This window comes from Aulostomus chinensis, chromosome 11 (assembly GCF_037954235.1).
Source record: "Aulostomus chinensis isolate RoL2024-O1b breed Wild chromosome 11, RoL_Achi_v1.0, whole genome shotgun sequence".
Classification (NCBI taxonomy): domain Eukaryota; kingdom Metazoa; phylum Chordata; class Actinopteri; order Syngnathiformes; family Aulostomidae; genus Aulostomus; species Aulostomus chinensis.
Genome location: NC_141330.1, coordinates 24,691,235 through 24,714,192, shown reverse-complemented (window position 1 = coordinate 24,714,192; position 22,958 = coordinate 24,691,235). Strand labels below are relative to the sequence as shown.

The 22,958-nt window shown below is 40.5% G+C and overlaps 2 protein-coding genes across 2 annotated transcripts; one reads left to right on the top strand and one right to left on the bottom strand.

Annotated features, from left to right (window-relative positions):
- Positions 1 to 2,156: 2,156 nt before the first annotated feature.
- On the top strand, positions 2,157 to 14,969 carry LOC147253831 (antizyme inhibitor 1-like). The gene is made up of 12 exons (XM_086219142.1): positions 2,157 to 2,375; positions 2,980 to 3,101; positions 5,969 to 6,178; positions 6,368 to 6,541; positions 6,877 to 7,049; positions 7,262 to 7,396; positions 7,933 to 8,014; positions 8,128 to 8,202; positions 8,289 to 8,448; positions 11,708 to 11,823; positions 12,103 to 12,320; positions 12,445 to 14,969. The coding sequence occupies exons 3-12, from the start codon at positions 6,077 to 6,079 to the stop codon at positions 12,557 to 12,559; spliced, it is 1,350 nt and encodes a 449-aa protein (XP_086075268.1). The 5' UTR covers positions 2,157 to 2,375; positions 2,980 to 3,101; positions 5,969 to 6,076; the 3' UTR covers positions 12,560 to 14,969.
- Positions 14,970 to 15,513: 544 nt separating this feature from the next.
- Positions 15,514 to 18,706, bottom strand: LOC147253830 (Krueppel-like factor 10). Its single transcript, XM_086219141.1, has 4 exons — positions 18,592 to 18,706; positions 17,836 to 18,015; positions 16,798 to 17,713; positions 15,514 to 16,203 (listed from the first exon to the last, which is right to left on the bottom strand). Exons 1-4 carry the CDS (start codon positions 18,634 to 18,636, stop codon positions 15,959 to 15,961), a joined length of 1,386 nt encoding a protein of 461 aa, XP_086075267.1. The 5' UTR covers positions 18,637 to 18,706; the 3' UTR covers positions 15,514 to 15,958.
- Positions 18,707 to 22,958: the final 4,252 nt, after the last annotated feature.

The following is a 22,958-nucleotide window of genomic DNA, read 5'->3' as shown; positions in this document are numbered from 1 at the left end:
GGTTTAAGTCTTCATGTTAGGTAGGCTCCAGCCCCCCCCCCCCCCCGAACAGGATAAGCGGAGCAAAATGGATAGATGGATGGTCTTCATGTGAGGAAAGAAAGGGGGTTTCTTCTATCACTTTAACTTTTTATTGGTGAATTGTTTTTTTTTTAAATTTCCAATTGACTGGAGACTTGGTCAGTGGGATTAATCCATGCAAGGTCTGTGCACTGATGTAATCTGTTTGCAAATAAGAATTCCTGCTGCACAATGCAGCCACTGGAGTATTTTCCCTCACAGTGGGCGGTACACATGTCTAGCTGCTGCATACCCAGTGGCTGCGATGGCTATTATGAACCAAACAATGGAAATCAAACATTGTGCATTACTGGAAGCCACTTTAGATGCTATGTGCGATTAGATGTATATATATATTCTGATTTAGCACTGGAGAAAAAAAAATCACAAAACACGGAACAGCTTTTGTGTTGTAGTCTGAGGAAAAGTTATTGCCTCTCACAATGGATTCTGAGCAATAGTTTTATTAGTGAAACAAACACTGCTTTGTGTTTTTCTTCCCTAAGGAGTGTGCAAAGCTTATCAAATGTTGTGAAGAATTTCATAGTTATGTGGGCTCACTAAACTGCTGCAGTTAATTTAGACAACAGACATCATCAAATATACATGAGGATAAAAATGCAGTGTTGGTAAGTCAAGATTTAGAGTGACCTCAATGGAATAACAAGATATCAAGTTTTACTATGTTGGAGTATTTTATTGATATGTACTTATCAGTATTTTTTGTTTGGTTGTTTTTTTTTTGAGAAAAAAAGAACTTATGATCACAACGTGCTGTCTCGTGTTTGTGCCTCTCTGAAACAAATATTTGAAACCCCTGAAGTAAGGGAACATTGTGTAAAAAAAGACTCACAGATACTGCTAAAAATGGACCTTGGCTCCAGGAAACCAGAGTAAATGAATATACACCCCAAAAGCAACCTGTGTAGGGTAAAAATGTCAAATTTAAATGTTAAGTAAATCAGTGACATGCTACAGAATTTTCTACTCAGGTATGTGGGCCAGGGTGATGTCAGGTCTAATATGGAGTAAAAACAGCCTGCGAGAGAACACTTCCCCTATGTGTAGCCAACAGTAGCTGAGCTTTCCTTGGCACCCTCCTATTCCAGTGGTAAGGAGGGAGACATGCAAATTTATCTCCTTGAAAAAAAACCCACTCCCCTAGACCTTGTGTTTTCAGAGAAAGGCACAAGTAAAAGTCATAACAACACCGGCAGAGGAAGGAGAAAATCCAGGTTGAGGTTAAACCCAGAGACAAATAAAAAAACATGCATCCAGCTATCTGTTTCTGCTGGGACTGATGCTTTGCAACTGTTGATACTGACTTCAGGAAAAAAGGAAAATACACCAAACTTCACCTCATTGGACAGCATTTTGTCCCTATTACTGAGCCATGGGAGAGAGAATGAAGACATAACCCAGGTAAATCTTGGAAAATATGATACTGACCTATTTAATGTATGTTTTTACATATTGTTTGTGGACAAGAAAAGAGAGATTTTTCTTTTTTGGGTGTGGATTTTGGTGAAATTTGAGAATACTATATGATCAACTGAAGAAAAAAAAACTGAGATCATTAATTTGTTGTGTTAAATATATCATTGTTGTCATTGTAGATGATGATGATGATTAGGTTTAGAGTTGTGTTATTTATTATGGAATTTATATAATGTGGTTTTAATAATAGTAATTAAAAATGTTTCGTTATTTATTTAATCATTCAACTATTTGTTTAACAGCTCTAATATTCATCCTTAATAGCATAATTCTTCACTCTTTCTGAGTGGGGAATTATGTGTTAATTCATAATATAAGTCTAGCTAAAACATTTTTTGTGCATTTTTTTAAAAGAAATTTCTACATTTCTAATTAGTGCTCCAATCCAAATCGTTGCTCCCTCTCAAAATAATGTTTTTCTAGTTTTCCAGAAACACAACAAACTGGAGACAAAACATCAAAAAGAGCTGATTCAGGCAAAAAAACCAAAACAACAACAACAACAACTTGTTTTTGTCAAAAAATGACTTCGGCAATTATTTAAGAATGTGACGAAATGCTAAGACATTGTTAGTAATCTTACTTTATTTTGATATTAACCGGAAACATTACGGTTGACGAACGTTCTCTCTTCCTCTCCGCCGTCGGTTACTTCTCGGTCAAAACTCCAGCGATAAAATCTCGTTTGATCTTAATTTGACTTAATCAATTTCGTCCATGGCAGGAATTATTTTCTCTTTTAGTAACCCCACCAGTCGTTAAAAATTCCGCCTAAAAAGAAAAAGCGTTCTGTCCCCTCTGTTGGGTTTTCCGTAGACGTAAGTATCCCTAGCTAACCGCGTTGTTAGCTTGATAATTAGCATCTTGTTAAATCTACCGGATAAGTAGCGTTAATGTAGTTTGCTTGTCAGTCAGAAATTATATGAAAGAAATTTTAGAAAATGTCAGGTGGCGGAATTATGCTGAATGGAGTAGCCATATTATTTACCTTGAATGTAGGGAGGTAGCTAATGCTAATGGATTTTAATAACGCTATAAATATGTCCAGAGCAGCATTGTGATAGCAAGGTTATTCTTGTTTGAAATATTAACTGTCGGTGGAATAAGCAATAGCCTTAAATTCGTCAATCACACGAGCCACAAGGTTAACAATTACGTTAACCTTTGACGTTGTCACCGAGTTCATTCAAAACTGCTAGTCATGGTTGTCCTAACAGTAGGAAGGAAGTTAAAGGTTCAACAATTACTGTCATTCACTGTAACGTTACTACTATTAAACAAAACCACAACCTACCGTCTGTACAGGGACATTCTTTTTAGTATGTTATTGCGTAGTTGTGGCATGAATGTAAACGAGATCAGAGGTGGTTCTCTGTTAGTGACTGACTCCTGTGTGTCCTGTTCTCATTTGTTTTGCTGCAGGTGTACAACAACTATCCAGAGGATCTAGGGGCAGCTCTTTATCGAGAGCCATTTGACTTCAACGCCGAGCCACCTTGGGATCCTAGCTGATAGTGGAAGAGTTCATCCCAGGACTCATCCACGTGAGTAGAACTGATTATATTCTTATAGGGAGACAGGTGCTAAGGAAATCAGCCTGCATTATATATCTGTGTATATGTTTGCAGGGATACATTCGATTGCTACTAAATCCACTGTGACCAGTTGTTAGACCAAAATAGAGAACAGAAGAAAGCGACAAGTGCCAAATAATTGCGAATGGTTATTTTAGATGCAGCACTTCAGATCTATTTTCAGCATTTCTATTACAGGACTTGTGTTTTTATTTGCTTTTTATCTGCAGTAGGTTTTCTGTTGCTCTGCTTTAGTTGCAATAAAAAAGTGAATTATTTGGCAATTGTATGATATTTACTTTTTCTTTAATATACTGTTCCCACTGCAGTGTAATACAAATATAATTTACTACCTCTAGTGTTCCTAGTTAAAGATAACAGTTTTTTTCTGAAGTAAATGTGACTGACAGTTAAACATTTTCAAATTTGGTTTATTTGTAAAAAAGTCTTAGGTTTGATTCAACCTTTTTTAACTTGTGTCTCAGCACAGGAGGAACAAAGGATACATTTAAGTGTATTTGAATTGCAAACTAACTCTTGTCTTTTTATCTGTTCATGTATAAATATCAGACTGTCTTTATTATTCTTGCACAATACTTACCATACATACAGTCACACCTCTCAAGATTTTGGGAAAGAAGTATCATGCTTTTCGTTTACAGAATTAATTGACTTACTTTGAACAGTACCCACTGTTGCTTAATTTGGAACAATTTGTCACCAAAGAGGATCATTCAAAAGCTTTACTCTTTTTGTATGGAAAATGCCTGTTCATGAATGCACCTCTCGTAGGGCAGGAGCCCTGGCCTTGTCATAGCCATGTAAAACCCCAGCTGTGTCATATCTGGTCCATCCCAGACTGCTGTGTCTCTATGATGTACTGTGCAACATTACTGAAAAGTAAAGCTTGACCAGACACCGCCAGTATTGTACCTTGCTTAATGCCATCAAAAAGAACCTTTATGGGTCACCAGCTTGGGGATTAATGGTGATTGTTGAGAGTAATTGATGGTAAAGTACATGAACCCTGTGCCCCAGACGCTGTGTTTTCACTGTGGATTTCCAGAAGAATAGACCTCTTCCACAAAGCTACCCCATGATGTCCAACCTGTCCTGTGCTCTGATTGGTTGCTCTAAAAAAATTACTGTTTAATTGAAGATCTCATCAGAAAGATCCAGGATTCAGCTGCTGAATCAAACTGGAAAAGTATTGGACACCATCAGTAAAAATGCATTTTTGGAAAATGATGGCTTTTTTTTTTTTAACCCCTCCTGGTATCCTCAAATATTACTGACACATTGTATCCTTGGGGGTCAATCTGACACCAGGGATATATGCTTCCAGAAAAGGATTTACAGAATATTGTTGACCAAGTTTTTTTGTGTCAGGCACTTTGTTTATTTGTTGAATGCATAGATAACCCCTTGATAATGAAACCTTTTAGTGAGTTGACCTGCCCTGTAGTGCCACCATCAGGCCAATCTTTAAATTAGAATCAATTTGTTTTGAAAAGTTTTCATAAAAATCTTCAAATTTACTGGCAACATTACTGACCACAAGAGTATGAACCTTACTGGTTTTGGTGATGATATCACCATTCCTGTAGCACCACCATCAGGTCAAACTTTCAGTTTTAGAGTTAACGTCTCACTCACCTCTCCTTTTTTGTTATCCAGGCTTGGGACTGGCAGTTGCAGAGTTAAAATGGTTTTTTTGTGTGTTTATGGTTTTGTTTTGTTTTTTTTGTGTGTGTGTTGGGGGGGGGGGGGGGTGTCACATGTTTGAAAATGCATTCATTTGTGAAACAAAGTCATAATGAGAACACGAATCAGATAGTCTGAACATGGAACATTTCTTTATGCCCACAGTCAAGCTTTTAGTCTACACTACAGTACACAGGATGTGAAGTGTGTGTGCATGGTCTGCTTCGGCAGGTGTGAGTACAGTAGGTCACACACAGACACACACACACACACATACCTTCATGCCCATGGTGCAGGAAAGTTCTATTGAGAATGTTGTTTCTCCCTGTCCCATGTCATGTTAACACCAAAAATGGAAAATTATGGTCCCTCTACTCACTTCAACAACAAGGTAAACATGGTACTAAGAGTGTGTCCCACCAGACACAGTCAGCCATGTTGAAGACATTAAGTCATTATTTGAGCTCTTCGATCGAAATCGTTTGGAAAAAATTGGGGAAAAAAATCAAGAATCAATTGAATATATTGTACTTGAGATGATAATTTTTGAGGGGAGGCATGCGTAAGTTGGAAAGACTTGGATTTGATCAACACGCAAGCCTACATTGGCTTCCTCATGAAGGAGTTAACAAGTCAAGTTGTTCCCAACATGCCCCCACCACGAGAAGTATCGAAGTTGTCGTGGGAATAGTTGTTTTTCCCTAGCCCCCTGGCATGAATCAACTCAAAAGTATCTCAACTCTGCACCTGCAGGTGTGGGGATGTTAGCGCGCGCGCGCACACACACACACACACACACACACACACACACACACACACACACACACACACACACACACACACACACACACACACACACACACACACACACACACACACACACACAGACAAGTTTTACACAGCTGAAACAGCAAAAGTATGCAATTCAGTTCAGCACATTGAAATAATATCATCATGATCATTTTAATGCACAATCAGTTGTCCCCATCAAATTAGGAAAAGTCATGAAATATGAAGCTAAAGAAAATTCAAATTTTTATTCTCCAATGATAACATTGAATGGGGTCAAAGTGACCCCAAGGATAATAGGAGGGTTAATGATGTGTTCTGTCTTCTCTGTTGTTTGTTTACAGCTTGTTGCATAGGCCTAGGACCCAGGGGCTCGAGAGGGAGAGAGCAAGATCACTTCGAACTAGCCATATTCTTTATGCCTGTTGGATTAGCAGAGCACGGTTGAGAGGATGAAGGGAATCACCGATGAACCACTGTATTCTGTGTGCCTCCTGGAAGGAGGCACCGCCCTCTGTGACGTGATTGATAATCACATTTATGAGCAAACTTTGGTAAGGGATCTCACTTTAACACCTTGTAATTGATATTTGCATTTAAGTACAGTCTTATTATTGTCTTATAATGCAACATGAAGTTGGATTCTGAGTCAAGCTCTGAATGTGGATGAATTTAAAGGCAGTGTCGACTAATTTTGTGTCTTTTTGACTCTGAATCTGGATATATGTTTCCTTCTTCCTCAGTCTGAGAAGAATGCATTCTTTGTAGCAGACTTGGGAGTTATAATGAAACAGCATGTTCGCTGGCGAACCCGCATGACCCAAATTCGACCCTTCTATGCTGTTAGATGCAACAGCAGTCCTGCTGTTATTGAAGTTCTGGCAGCCCTAGGCACTGGATTTATATGTACTAACAAGGTACATTGCACCAAAGCTTTCACACACAAAAACACTCATGTTCAGAGGTGGTGGACGTACACACATTCATGACTCAAGAGGCTTAATTTGGCACAGTAGTCACTTTAGAATAAGAGGGTTACATCTTTTACATCGTTATTGTCTATCATACGTCGAAACTAAAGTAACAAGCCTGTTTTTACATGGGAACTGTAGAAAGTACAAGTATGTTACTGAGTTAAAGATAAAAGGTTGTCAGAAAATTGAATAAGTATAGATACTGGAACCAAGTACGAAAGCACTGTTTTAAGATGAACAAGTAACATCACTTTGAACATAACATATTTGTATTTCAGTCTGAGCTGGAGCTGGTGCAAAGCCATGGTATTCCCTCTGAAGACATCATCTACAGTGGTGTGTGTAAACAGGTCTCCCAGATTAAGTATGCTGCGAAGAATGGAGTTGACCTGTTGGTGTGTGATAATGAAGCAGAGCTACGCAAGATTTCCCGCTGCCACCCTAATGCCAAGTAGGTGCTTTGCATGTATTGTTACAATTTCTAATGAACAAAAGCTGCCACTTCAACACTGATAAGTGATTTGACCACTTGTTATTTTTCAGAAGTTACTATTTGTTTGTATATCACCTAGAATGATTTATGTCTTATCAGCAACAAAAATGATTCACACTAATCTTAGTAAAAAACAGTAATCAAAGCCTTTCCTTCTTGTGTTGATTCAGGCTGCTACTACAGGTGTCAACAGAGGCACTGAGCCAGGATGAGGAGATGAGCATGGCATTTGGCTGTACACTCAAAGATTGTCGGCATCTGCTGGAGAGTGCCAAGGAGCTGGGTGTGCAGGTGGTTGGGGTCAGGTGAGTTTGAGGAAACATAATGTTACTGTTAGAAGGACAGAAAAAAACAAAGGGTTGTTTTTAACCAAATGCAACCTCCTTCCTCCCTGTATCATGGTCGCTATGCTAAACAACAGATAGCATTATAAATGGAAAAGATGAGTGACAAAGAGACACTAGTGCACACATACAGAAATATAAAGCTGTTTCTGCTGACTTCCCAATGTTCAACCCCAGCACACCATTCAAGCATAAAGGGACCCTTCTGCCACAATAAAAAAAAACATGTTCTTTCTCCTCCCTGTTGCACAATTTATCCTTTTAGATCGTGTTGTTTGTAGAACGTTTAATATATCATAGTACAGATGATGGGGGGTTTTTGCATTTGTTTTGTGGTACTCAAAGCACCAGTAGATTGAATATTTAAACTCAACAGAGAAGTCTTTCGACTGACTGTGTATGGGTAATCCACAAATTTGGGATGTAGCATCACATTGAAATGCCTCAACAACATGAAAATCAGAAGAAAGTTGGGAATCCATTTTGTGACCCCACAGGTCCCTAATTTCTCGCTCATGTGAGGATGACCAGGTGTACATCAATGCCATCTCTGATGCTCGGTGTGTCTTCGATATGGGAGTAAGTAAACATTGCATAGGCAGTGACACAGCTCCATGACTACTAAGCCGCCATTACCTGCTATTTGCTTTGGTAATAACTGTGTTATTTACAAGACCCTTTATCCCCTGCAGGAGGAAATTGGCTTCAAAATGAAAATCCTGGATATTGGAGGTGACTTCAGCAGTTCTGAGACCCAGCTGGAATTGGTCAGTACCCTTGTAGTGCATTGAAATCAGCTGTTCCTCAAATCACGAAAGGAATAACTATGTTCATTTACCTTTTATCTTTGTAGATCAATGATACAATCATGTCTATGGTGGACCTGTACTTCCCTCCTTCCTCTGAAATTTCTATCATTGCTGAGCCCAGCAGCTACTTTGTGTCCTCTGCTTTCACCCTGGCCGTCAATGTGATTTCCAAGGGGATGGTGGCCCGGGATCTTCAAAGCCACGGTCAGTGGCATGATATCCGTTTATGTTAAAGGAGCACACTATCTTTTTGGGAATATGCTAACTTGTAGGGCCCAATGGATATATATCAGCCTATCAAAGGCCTATCACAGATATATCAGTTTCTATGTTTTCAACTATGGGCCTATTTTAAAAATGTTTTTACAGCTTATAATATGGAGAAAACAGTGCCTATGGTGATTTGAAATGTCTTAAGGTAGTCTATTTAGCAGAGTGCACTCAGTTTATTTTGTTATTTCATTTTGATAAAGTAAGTTCTTTGTTAGGGGTGACATGGCTCAGAGGTAGAGTGGTTGTGTAGCAGCTGAAGGGTTGTTGGTTCAGTCCTCACTTCCCTCGGTGACCATGTCCATGTATCCCAGAGCATGGTACTGAGCTCCTAATTGCTCCTAACGGCCCTGCAAAGGACTTCATTCCAACTGGGGAAAAGCAACACCTGAAACAACTTAGATCAATCAAGCAGTGTCCTCACAGCTCACTTGTTGGATCAGGTGTTGCTTTTGCTTGGTTGGAATGAAAACCTGCAGCCACATGGCCCTTTACTGGATCAGTTTGACACCCCTGATTTACAGTCTAGCCCAAAAATTCACAACTATATACAGTACTTAACAAATTTATTAGACCACCACCCAATGAAAGGTTTATGCCACAGCTGCCCTGAATTAACAGCATTGGTACCTGAAAAAACAAAACAAAAACCCAGCAATATGTAGAAGCTCTTTAACTAAAATGATATTACAATGCCAAAATATGATTATTGCTGTTATCCATGAATTTTCAAATTTACTATTTTACAAAAAAACTGGGTACAAAATAGTAAAGCACATTATTATTTCTTGCATAATATGTAAAATTATAGCTTTTTACTTGGATTCCTTATTCCTGTTCAAAATGGCAAAATGTTGAGAACTCCGTGACAGTAAAAAAGTCTGCATCAAAGCACCTCACGATGCTGGATGGTCTCTCAGATAAATAGGGAAAGAAATAAAATGTTCTCACATTGAGGTCAGGTATGCTTTGGAGTCAATTTGCCGAAACTGCTACTTACAAAATGTGCTGAGGAAGAGGCAGGAAATGAAAGTTAACTGAAGCAGATGTCAGAAACCTCAAGATTTTAAGTACTAGAGACAGAAGGATTCAATGTTCTCATTCAGTGTTTTCTCTTTATTTTTACTACTGTCCACAATGTAGGCAAATACTGAAGACATCTAATATATGAAGCAAGATATATAGTATTATGTATCGAAGAAAAAAAGAAGTTAAATAACTCTAAACATGTTTTGTATTTTAGATGCCTCAAAGTAGCCACCCTATGCTTTGTTGGCAGCGCTGCAAACCCCCTGCCTTCTCTCAATGAGCTTCATGATGTCATCACCTGAAATGGTTTCATTTCTCAGGTTTGCCTTGTCAGGGTTCATTTGCAGAATTTCTTGCCTTCTTAATGGGGTTGGGACAATCAGTTGTGTTGTGTAGAAGTCAGTTTGGTGTACAGTTTTCAGCTCTATCTGGCAACTGTTGGCAAGAACCAATCAGCTAATTAAAGAGACACAACAGTCCATCATTGCTTTAAGAACTGAAGGTCAGTCAGTCCAGAAAATTGCAAAAACTTTGAATGTGTCCCCAAGTGCAGTCACAAAAACCATCAAGCGCTACAACGAAACTGGCTCACATGAGGACCGCCCCAGGAAAGGAAGACCAAGAGTCTCCTCTGCTGCTGAGGATGAGTTCACCTAAGTCACCAGCCTCAGAAATCCCAAGTTAACAGCATCTCAGATTAGAGCCCAGATAAATGCCACTCAAGAGTTCTACTAGCAGACACGTCTCTACATCAACTTTTCAGAGGAGACTGCTCCAGTCAGCCCTTTATGGTCAAATAGCTGCTAAGAAACCACTACTAAGAAAAAGCAACAAGCAGAAGAGATTTGTTTGGGCCAAGAAACACAAGGAATGGACATCAGACCAGTGGAGATCCGTGCTTTGGTCTGATGAGTCCCAATCTGAGATCTTTGGTTTCACCCGCCGTGTCTTTGTGTGACGCAGAAAAGGTGAACGAATGGTCTCTACATGTGTGGTTCCCACCGTGAAGCATGGAGGAGAAGGTGTGATGGTGTGGGGGGGCTTTACTGGTGCCACTCTTGGGGGTTTATTCAAAATGGAAGGCACACTGAACCAGCATGGCTACCACAGCGTCCTGCAGAGACATGCCATCCCATCCAGTTTGCGTTTAGTTGGACCATCATTGATTTTTCAACCGGACGATGAACCCAAACACACCTCCAGGCTGTGTAAGGGCTACTTGACAAAGAAGGAGAGTGATGGAGGCTGCTTCAGATGATCTGGTCTCCACAGTCACCTGACCTAAACCCAATCCATATGGTTTTGGATGAGATGGACCACAGAGTGAAGACAAAAGGGCCGACAAGTGCTCAGCACCTCTGGGAACTCCTTCAAGACTGTTGGAAAACCATTTCAGGTGACGGCCTCATGAAGCGCACTGAGAGAATGCCTGGAGTGTGGAAAGCAGTCATCAAAGCAAAGGGAGGCTATTTTGAAGACTCTTAAATATAAAACATGTTTTGTAGTTATTTCACACTTCTTATTTACGACGTAATTCCATTTATGTTCATTCATAGTTTTGATGCCTTCAGTGAAAATCTAAAATGTAAATAGTCAGGGAAATAAAGAAAAACAATTAAATGGGAAGAACTGTCCAACCTTTTGACTGGAAGTACACGCACACGCGCACACACAGTGGTGGATGGGCTGTGGAGCGTACCTCAGTCTTGACCACTCCAGTAGGTCCTCTACTGTGTAGTCTGGTTCATATAGATGAACTTCAGGGTCTTGGTGTATTCTGAAGTAATCCTCCTCATCCTTTTACAAAGGATTTGACAAATCACCGCACTATATCAAGAAAGTAGTTCGGGCTAAGTATCAAACTCTAGAATTAGAATATTTTACAATGACAGAGGTATCCTAATCTGCCCATCCACTACCATTCATTGATACCTACTCTGTGTGGGTCTCAGGTCCCTAAAGCATGCATAGAGAGAAGGATATCCATCATCTTGTCTGGCTTTCGGGAGGCATTTCCAAAAAAAACTGAGCATTCCTGATGGTTACTAACAGTGAAGATGAGTTTAATGTATAAATGCATGTCAAGGCTTCATAAAAAGAACCACTCAAATGTGTGGATCACCAACAGTAACGAATGCATTTTGCCTACAATCTTACTGCACAGATGATCCATCTTTCAATGATGAGCCAGAGTTCCAGTACTACATGAATGAGGGCGTTTATGGATCCTTTGCCAATAAATTGACAGATACACTGATTGCTGCTCCATCTGTTCAAAAGGTGAGTTTATCTAAGATCCTGTGTCAAGATTAGTCGAAAGTTTGGTAACCTGTAAATCACATGTAGTTAAGATGGCCCTAGAAGGCACACTTAATCTCAGAGCCATGCCCTGGAGCTACTTGCTTGTGTTGATCCAGCTATGTTTAGACAGGTCAAGCTGAGTGGTTCTGGGTTCAAATCTGACTGACTCTAAATGGTGCTTGTCCTTTTTTAATGCATACCCTGTAATTATTGAGGATTGTTGTATAAACACACAATCTCTGCTCTGCGTGCTGGTAGAAAACTGCCCTGGATGCTCCAGTGTTCAGCAGCAGCCTGTGGGGTCCCTCTGGTGATGATCTGGACCAGGTAATGGAGCACTGTCTGCTGCCAGAGCTCAACATTGGAGACTGGCTCTTGTTCACCAATGCAGGTGGCTATAGTCTGGGCCAGCCACTCTGCACCTCACCCGACTCGCCCGCACCGCCTGTATTCTATGTCATCTTCTCTAGAGACTGGTAAGAAGTGCAGTCGTGATCTGTTTTTCAATTTGGAGAGTGTTGGATTGCTCACAGTTTTAAATACTTGAGAAAGTGTTATACATTGAAATAAGCAGTCATACTTGTGTTCATCCTCCACAAGGTTTGAGATGCAGGACACTGGAGTCTCCCAAGAGGCTACACTGAAGAACTTCTCATTGGTCCCCTATTTCCTCAATTCCTGCCAAACAGAGGCTGCACTCTCTGTCCCAGCCTAGTAGCCATCAGATGGGTCCTCTACCACTTTCTGCTGCTCATTTCCCCTGGTCTACATTCCACTGGGATGAACTGAACCAACATTGCAGATCATGCTTGAAATTGCTGGGACCAGACTGGATTCATCATGCAAACCACAATGTTCAGGGTAGTATGTGACTAGAAAAGTAGATTGAAATAATTAGTATGCAACAAATTGGATGACTCCAACGGGACAGACGTACTCTTCCCTTTGCTTTGAATTACAGTTTACACTCATACAATAAACTGTAATGATTTTAAATGATTATATTTGACAAATCTATAACATATTGTCTCCATTGCTGTTGGCAACCTTGTAAAGTAAGATCAGATCTGTGAAGGTGAAACAGTGTATTTAAACAACCACAGTTCTTAGATTTTGTGGAATGCTCTGCTACAAGATTTGTATTTATTTTAATTGGTTGTATCGTGTGTGTGTGTGTGTGTGTGTGTGTGTGTGTGTGTGTGAGCGAGAGAGAGAGATAAGAACTTGATAATACCAGGGCTTGTACTATAAAGCTGATTTGGGAGGCGGCAAAGTATCTTGAGGGTAACCCTAAGTGTTCTGTGTGTCTTAGGCCCTGTTTAGACCTGGTATTATGATATCCTGAGTGGTCTAATCACAGGTGAACACATCTGAGTTCACACTTGACTTAGATAGATAGATAGATAGAACTTTATGTATCCCACAACGGGGAAATTTGTGTGTGGTAGAAAATATGTTTAAAATGTCTAAAATATGTCTCCACTAAGAATTGGCTCTCCCTTCCCTGCTCTATATGCACCTCAAGTTTTCAATATGAACAGTGAAATATAATATCATAATATATATTTTAGTTTTTGGTTTTGCGTTGACCAGCACACCCATTCATGTCGATTCCAGATATTTTCAATTGTCTGCTTTATTTATTTTTTTCTAAAATTGATTGCAGAGAGAGATTGCGATCAGTTAATGTGTGAGCCACATCAGCTTTTGGTGAGCGAGTGAGCAGCACAGACAGTGGGGCTTTTTCTGTCTCAGTCAAAATTAAAAGCAGGAGAGAGAGAGCAATCAAAAGGACACCGAATCATACGTATCATGCTGCATTCCCACATAATACACAGATCAACCAAAATTAAACCACTGACAGCGCTGCATTAAAGCCCCCTTTGTGAGGATTCTAATGTTCAGTTTTTACCACATCTGTTCAAGAGAGGAGGCGACTTATTTTATTGGTAAGTTTGAAGATTTACTGTTGGGTGTACATGGTCTTCATCCATCCCATTTGTATGATTAAATGACATAATATTAAGAGCAACTTCCAGTATGTCAGTACTATTCAACAGTACCGCAGAATGATAATCAATGCAATTAATACATCTGTGGCTGACAAAATGCAAATGCTCAGATGTGATAATATGTTGATGTCTGCCAGAAATACAGCAGCTGATGAAGCAGTCCTTCAGTTTGGCCCCTGGACGCACTCATTCACACCTTTAACCACGTGGCCCAGACTGCCTGTGGCACAGATGGCACACACATTAATGCCAGGTCTGAACAGGATCAAATGTGGTTCCCTTTTCAATGGGGTATATCCCCATGGTTTTATCCTGTATTATGGATATACCCATCAAGTGGTAGTTTGTTCTGCTTGAGGGAAGCATTGGACTGTTTGTGATTAGTCTTCATCACCCCCTTGCATGCAAACTTGCTCTCAGCTAATAAAGAGAAAACCTGGGTTGATATAACACATTTATAACATGAAACCACTTATGCGCATGTGTATTTGTTAGATTTTGTGAAGCAAGTTCATTTAGTGTTAGTTATTTTGAAACTTGCTCGAAAGTACAGGCCACAGGTGTACCCGTCAGTGTTTTCGAAATGCAAGCTTGTTCAAGAAGGTGCGATACTCATCGATTAGATGCAGTAATCGGAGACAGTGTGGTCAGAGTTGTGTCTCCTCCATGGCACTCCTGGAGATAGGATAATTGTCATCAGTTCACGTGTAGTTTAGGAGCTAACGGCTCAATGGTCAGTGGCCTTTGCTGGGTCCCAGACGAGTGAAGGACTGACAGGTAATACACAGCAAAGCAAGTTTACCAAACAGCATGTGCTGGAGAAGGAATAATGGAAGTGTTGATGGACAGCGTCGGTTCATATAGAGTGGGTTCTCAATTTATAATGCAGGAAACGTTCCTTTGTTGCTCTCTTGGATTTGTGTAACAGTACTTTTCAGCACATATGATTGTGTTGAAGCAATATTATTTTGTGACTGTGCAAGTTGCAGTGTGTATCATATCTGTGAAACTGTCAACCTATCTGTCTGAAGCCAGATGAATTACCAGGCGTTTGCCTGTTATTAACATGTAGCCATGCGTGTCTAAATGAACAATAATAAAGACCTTATTGAATAGACAGCGAGTCTGTGTATCTGTCTTCTGGCTGGACAGGAGGACTTGTAGCCGAGTGATCACGTTGCACCATTGGCGTTGAGTTTCTCGTTGGCTACGGCTATTCCTCTGCCTAAATGTATCTGAGAATTGACCTGCAGTGGAGGACAGCACAGTAGAAAGGCTAAAATAACATCAAAGTCAAATGAGCAAATGTATCCATGACGTCTGCAGCAAGCAGAATGTTAAGCTGTACTGTTCTTTGCCTGTTACTCCAGGTTTTTGCCTGTTACTCCAGGTCTATCTGTGCTGCAAGCTGCTTTGAGCCAGCCTGTGTTCTTAGGGGGGAGGAATGAAAAAAAAATACTTGTGACAAAAACTTTCTCCATGTATATACTGTGTATGTTTTTCAAAAAACTTTGAATTCACGATGGCAATATACTTGTAAGAGAAGAATCCACATGCAGTGATATTTGTCTCTGGTTCTGTGTGGTTTATTATCATTAGTATTGATGAACCCAGTGAAAGCAAAGGAAATGTAAATATATGGTGTAATTTCTCTTTTCTTTCTCCAATTCAATTATTTTGCCAAGTCATATAACTGATGAGAGCATTCTGCTTGAAAGTTATTGCTGGACATGATAAAAAAAAGGAAGCACGTCAAAATAGATTTGGGGACACAAAGAGATTCATGTGCTCAAATTTAATTAAGAAGAAATAATCTTGGAAGAAGTCAAGTGTGCAAAATTAATACAGATTCTTGTATGGCACAGAAAAATATTCTACATTCTTTGGTCAAAAATTACTTATAAGAGCTTGTAAACTTGAATCTTGAACTGATGAGTTCAGTAATGGCTCAAATCAAGGTGGTAAAAACCACACGTAAACTCTGATAACAGCGTTGGTGTAGACGCATTAAAAGAACAGTAAAGCAGCATGGATATGACATGCAACGATGTGATTAAGCCGCCTGACGTTTAAACACTGAGATTCTGCCTCATTCTCTTATGTCAAGGTCCATGAGGGGGATTGTTGTCAGTTGCTGGGATCCCAACTGTCCAGCAGGGTGGCCTCCGCGCTGCTAGGTGTCGCCGGGCATGCTTGGCCAGGTGGTCACTGCGCATGAAGCGGCTGAGACAAACGGGACAGGCAAACCTTTTCTCCCCAGTGTGGGTTCGCCGGTGACGAGAAAGCTCATCAGAGCGCGAGAACTCCTTCTCACAGCCTTCCCACTTGCATTTGAAGGGCTTCTCACCTAAGAGGACACAGACAGTCCAGAAGAAATAATCAGAATGAGACTAATAAATAATAAAGATAGTGGCCGGTTTGACATACAAAGAGAGAGGAGGACAAATATGTCATTTCACGAGCTAAGTCGGATCACATTTTTAGTCTTTCAGGAGGACACATGATTGGTTTGTTTTTTTAGACAAAAGAACTTTAGTCTGATAACAGGCACTCAAAAGCTGTGATTTTGGCACTTACCATCTGAATCTGGATCCAGAGGTATTAGGATTTTCCACTGGTGAGCTGGAACATCTCACTTACATTTGACTTTCTGTGTCAAATATTCACTCGTTCATAACAATTTGGAGTAAATCAAATTGGGGGACATTTCAGTTATGGGTAAGAACAGTGGCTTTGGCTGGATGGGATGATGGGACAGCCTTGGTGGCGCTTTGACATCTGCTCCTACTCGTGTTTTATGTTGCAACCCTTGACCTCCTTGAATATATTGTCCTCCCCTTTTTGTCGTCTGTCTGTGTGTGTGGAGGAGTCCCACACTCACATTAATTTTTATTTTTTACTCTACACTCTTAAAATTCTGTGGAAATCCTTTATCGCTTACCTGTATGTGTCCTCATATGGGCCTTGAGGTGAGAGCTCTTGAAGTAGGTCTTGCTGCAGTCTGCACGGGGACAAACATGATTGCGTGTACGCAACACTTTTGGTTGCAGCGGGATGTGTCTCTGCTCAAGCAAGCCATGACCCGGTGCGGGGGCAATAGCTGGCAACTTGGTTCCACCAGAGGGCACCAATGCTGGCTGAATATAGAGAGTGGGAACAGCCGGCTGAGGGACAAGGAGCATTATGGGACCTTTTGCCACCTGAGCCCCAAGGAATAAGACCTGGGTTAGAGAAGATGCCTGTGCTTGTGCCCGTTGTTGGTGGTGCTGCGTGCAGACAGTGGTGACTGGTTGTGGGTGTTGCTGTGGCTGCTGGGCAGCAGGTTTCTGCACAGCAGAGGTGCTGACCAGTGTGCAAGTAGATGAAGGTGAGACAGAAAGAACTTTGCAGTGGACTGAAGCAGGGGACACTCCAGCAATACCAGCCTGGACAGAAGGGACACAATGAGGTGTGTTTGATTCATGAAATGGGCTTGAAAGTCTCAGAGGGCTCTGACCGGCTTCAACCACATCTGGCAAAGTCTCGGTGACAGGTTTTTGTGGTGTGGCAGTGTTACAGTCACTCTGCATTATACCTGTCTCCTCAGAGTCCCTGCGCTTCCGCACATCTTCAGTGTCCAAATCTGTATCTGGGTCTGTTGCGTGAACTTTGACCTTTTGAGTGATTCTGTCTTTGCTTGGGACAGGATGAAGACTATTCAAGCAATGGCGGCCATCTGCTGTGTGGCAGATTACACTGGTGTACTGGAACCGTTGCTGAGAAGCAGGAGTGTGCAGCTCGCCACACTGATGGAAGGACACTCCTGAGGGTGGAAGGGTGACCTCAAAGTCGGGTGGGCTGTACGGGGGGGTCATACACTGAAAGGAAAGTAAAGGAGGTGCAATCAGTTCAACACTGATACATGGTTCCATTCATTATTTATGATGAGTAGACTGGAGATTATTGCAAGTCAACTGAGTGCACACACAGCTAGCCTTACCAAACGAGAGTCCTGTATCCTAGTAGACCCAAAGGGGGCAGAGTCATCCTCTGAACAGTCAGAGGTGGGTGTAAGGGGTCTGAAGTGTCTTAAATTGCTGGTCTTCAAGTGACTTGTCATGGACATCAGGACCTCCACAGCCTCCATATCACCTGCAGTCTTTGCAGGCTGTAATTCACCCTGGACATGTGAGCAGAGCTTTTTACTGCCGATGAAGTAACTGTAGTAAAACCCCCAAAAGAAATCACTCTGATGATGAGTTACTTTTAATCAAGGGTAATTCTGTAGTTTCACGGGCTAGACCAGCTTGATTTCTACCTGTGTTACCATTAGTGTGCAGACTGTTCTGTTAATGATGGACTGAACATGTGAGGTGATCATGATCAGCTGCTGCTTCACCACTGAGCCTTTTCACCTACTTCTGTAGTGGAAAGATTACACACCCCTCCTCCCCCCTGACCTGACCCAGGAGCCTACAGACCACCACCAGCACCCAGTATACCCACCATCATACTCCTTCTACTCAATACCCATCAGGTCACTGCTCAACCCAACTGTTGCACAGCTATGACTATATATACACCATACACAAGAGATGCTAACGTTTACACCCTATCAATGAAAATTAAATACAACTACCGGGACAGACAAACATGCAAACAGAAATTCATGAAATGACTCAGCTAACAGGTTGTCATGACGGATAAAAAGGAGCTCATACGTTACACTGAAGTGCATAATACAATATTTACTTACATGTGCGTGTGTGTTTGAAGTGATGAGGACTCCAGCCTGACTCATGCCGGAACACAAAAGTAGTCACATTACGTCGCTCATCCATCTCTCCAGATCTCTTCCCCGTTCAAGCGTGGTGGGGGGGGGGGGGGGGGGGGGGGCATGGGGCGTGGTGCTCTGTGTCGCCCAATGAGATGTAAAGGTGTGCGTGGCAGTGACCAATGAGACAGCGAGTGGATGCGTGATCGGGGGGTGCCGGCATCATGGTTGCAGCGTGGTACACAGCATGGGCGTTTGACAAGCATTCTCGACTACATGCACCCCCCAAATCACCCCCACCAACCTATATACACCCATCTGTAATGGCACACCTCATGAGGGTTCTGAGTTTCTACACGTGTAAAATAATGTAAAGCATTATAATGATGTTTGAAAATTAATTTTCTTTTCAGGCAAGGAAAAACTGCCATGCATGGTATTCGCTAAATATTATTCTAATATAATTTTTTAAATTATTTCTTTTTGCAGAGGTGTAAGATGTCTACTCTAAATTGACCGTAGGCGTGGCTGGGAGAGCCAATGGTTGTCTGTCTATTATGTGCTGGCCCGGTGATGGACTGTAAACCTGGCCAGGGTGAACCCCGCCTCTGCCCGAAAGCTGCTGGGATAGGCTCCAGCCCCCCCCAACCCTTAACAGGATAAGAGGGAGAAAATGGATGGATGGATGGTGTAACATGTCCAGACAATTTGGTTGTAAATGTCATTACATCAAGGTGTGTGTCTGCAGGTGATTATGCTTGAAAATATTTCTTCACCAGATAGATGACATCTTGCTCTCTTTCTTTCCTTTTCTTTGTTTATAAGTGATCATGTCTAATTAAAGAAAATTGTCATGGAATGCCGTGTTCCAGATTTTCATCTGCAGTCACTTGGCACATTACAGTTAATATTCTTAAATACCGTAAGGGTACATTTACACATGACACCAAATACAATGTGGGGTATGAAGGTTTGCAGAATAAAAAGGCACATACATAAAGGGTAGTGGTGCATTGGCATGTTTTGTGGATAAAAAAATGAAAGCGCTTTTAAGGTACATGATCAGATTGCATCTAATATCAATGTTTACAAGAATATATATCGATAAAGAATAAAGACTTTTTTTGTCAGTTTCACATCATTCTCAAGGTATTTCAACAATGCGTTGAAAACAGACTGATAACAGCAGAGTTAAAACTGTTAAAACTTTGCTTTAAGGAAGTATAAAAAGTGGTGGTACAGGAGCATATCTTTGTCACTCTGCATCCTGTCATCAATCAATTGTAAGATATGTCAACTGCCCGCAAAAATTTGAGTTTGTGAAAATGCCCAATTGACTTTATTAAAAGTTTTTGACTTTATTAAAAGTGTTTGCTCCATCTTAAAAAAAAAGACCACTATCTCAGAAGGTCTCCCTTGTGGAGAAAGAGGTCGGTCTACAGGAGAAAGCCTCAGGCAGACCCATGGATTAGGTAAGTGTCAGCTGTCTAGACCTTCCTGTACAGAACAAAGACTCCTAACAATAGGCTGGCAGTCAGCAAACAATGGAGAAATACACACAAAGAGGCCTTGCACATTGCCTGTAGCTGGTAAATTTGGATGTTCCTCAAAAGCATATCCAGGAATGACTAAACGTATTGACAGAAACATTGGTGTGTTCCTTGTGTAAAGCATGGACTGTATCATCATGATATACCTATTTCCAGCCACTACATCGCACTAACACTGAAAGAGTGTTAAGCAATTTTGCTTTTGGCAACTGCTTATTATCATAAAGTCATTTATCAACTATCACACTTTTACCAGTATTAGTGTGTTTATCCTAAAATGCAGTATAGCAACATGGTTAGGCTTTTAAACAGTCAAACAATCAAAGATAGTGCATCAAACAATATAAAAAAAAATGTCATTTCAGTTGTATTGGTACTGTATTGAATATCATTCTGCTCAATATGTCAGCAAAAAGTTGATATTTCAAGTGTTGTATTCAGGGTCTCAACCTCTACACTAAATCCAGTTCAAAAATGGTTTTGTGTGTGCTGCAAGCCAACATTTATTCATCATTTCATACACAGTATTTATCATCAAAATTAGTATATTTAAAGGCATATTAAATGTTTAGTGTTGAACATCCACAATATATGTAATTTGCACTTAAAATAAAAGACTATATCCTCACATAGTTTGGTATCCATAATTATTTTTTCACTGTTCTTCACCAAAGAGATGTATGAAAGTGGTACAAAGATCATTTTGCCAAAAACTGCTTGAATTTACGTCCCTTTGACCCCCCAGGACAGAAATAGCTTGAAGAAAACCTTTTATTACCTTGTAGATTTGTGATTACATTTGTAATATTCACATTTGGAGGACACCTGGAGTTGGGAATCTAATCCAACACCATGATCCAAAATAGAAAGAAAGGCTCTATTAGTTGGGGTTAGAGTGGTTGTTCTTGGCAGGATTTATACATCACACACTAAAAGAAATTATCCTTAAGAAAATATTGCAGATTAAAGTTGTTTTTTTTTTAACGTCTTGGTAGGATTAAGTCTTGGGAGTCATCTTTCATAACACAAAGAAACTAATTTTTGTACATGTGTTCTGTGCCATGTCACTAGCTTGTCCTAGTTTTTTGAGCGTGATGTAACCAAGACCCAGTTGCTCAGTTTCCATACTTTTTTTTTGGCAAAAACTTTAAAACATATAACTGATATTGTGCAATGGACACACTGATTTTTTTCAATCAAATGACAGCATTTCTACAGATGGAGTTTTCATCTAACATAAGCCATGTTCAAAGCTAGCTGTTTAAATGGAAAGTACTGGATCTCTCTCTCTCTCTCTCTCTCTCTCTCTCTCTCTCTCTCTCTCTCCCTCCCCTGTCCAGAGAGTAAAAGTCAGTGGTCAAAAACAGCTCAATATTCGCTTTTCAACATGTACATGCTGACCAGCATAATGTCAAGTGTGCAGCTTGGTTGTTTGGAGGGGAGGGATTGGGCCTCATATGATGCCTGCATTGACCTGGAGTTATTCAGGCAGTGTCAGTGTTGCCCTGCTTGAAAAGATATATCACAGCTGAGAGGGGTTATTTTAGAATCTTAGTCTCCAGCCAGTGATAGAATTATGTAACAGAGAATAACTTATCTGTTTTGGCCAGTCAGACAGTAGCTGGTGCTGGTTAACTGATAAATAAATGAGTATTTCACTAAGAACGGTAAATGTATAATAGGAGAGTAAAGTCTGTGCCTATACTATATTCCTATTTTCAATCTATGCAAAGGGTCAGCTCACTCTCCTTAACTGCAAACCCATGAACCTCACTATTGGGTGAGAGGACAGTTCCCTTCTCTGACTCTCTGCACCCATATCGAACGGCACCAGAGGTCATGTGATAACCTAGTGTCTACTTTGCCTAAAAATAGCTCTGGGGGTTGTTTGACTTCACTTTTGAAGAGGTTATAGGGTTTGCAAGGCAATGAAACTGCCATGAGTGATCTCTGTATTGAACTCTGTAAACTATAAACTTTTATATCATAACTGGTTAAGTTACCTCTGAAATTTCTAGTGGGAGGATAGGGGATTGACTGAAGACATACCACTGAATTCCAACTGGTAGGTAGGTAGGTAGGCGCTTAATCTCCAAAGGGGAAATTTCACACATAACTGACATCGGCAGCAACATTATTTAAAGTTATACAGTTAACATCAATCTGAATGATTGCTTATTGTTAGGTTGGCCCACAGTGTTGGCTACGGATACAAGTGAATACATTTTAAATGTTTTTTTTTAAATGGTTCGCTTTAAAATTATTAGTCAGTGAAACGACTGTGTCATTTCATTTTAGTTGTATCACCATGACCTGCAAATCAGACTGGATGACATTGTATCACATGGGTTTTAATTTGATCTATCATTTTTCTTAAAGATGGTTTTAGTGACATAATTATGACTTTGGTCAAAGTGTGAATTAATGCTGCTGAAGACTAAATCATGAATTTGACCTGGGGCAGCAAAAATCTTTGTGTCACCCTATGATGTCATGTCGTCTAATTTTTAGGTTTTTTTTTTTTTATTTCAAAATTTTATGTATTCAAATATATTTTACAACAAGCCATCCTAATCAAATATTGATCAATGGAGTTACCTACCCTAATGTCTAAACATCTACTTGTTCATTTTTCTTGCTCGTGCACATCCACGCAATCATTACGGTATATAGCAAATACTCTGAGAAGCTTGGCAAAACACGTATAAATCAGGGGCACAGTCAGGTGATGCAAAGATTCAGAGCTTAACCCAAACCACTTAACCCAGCTACCCCCCCCCCCAAAATGTTGCCAGTTAT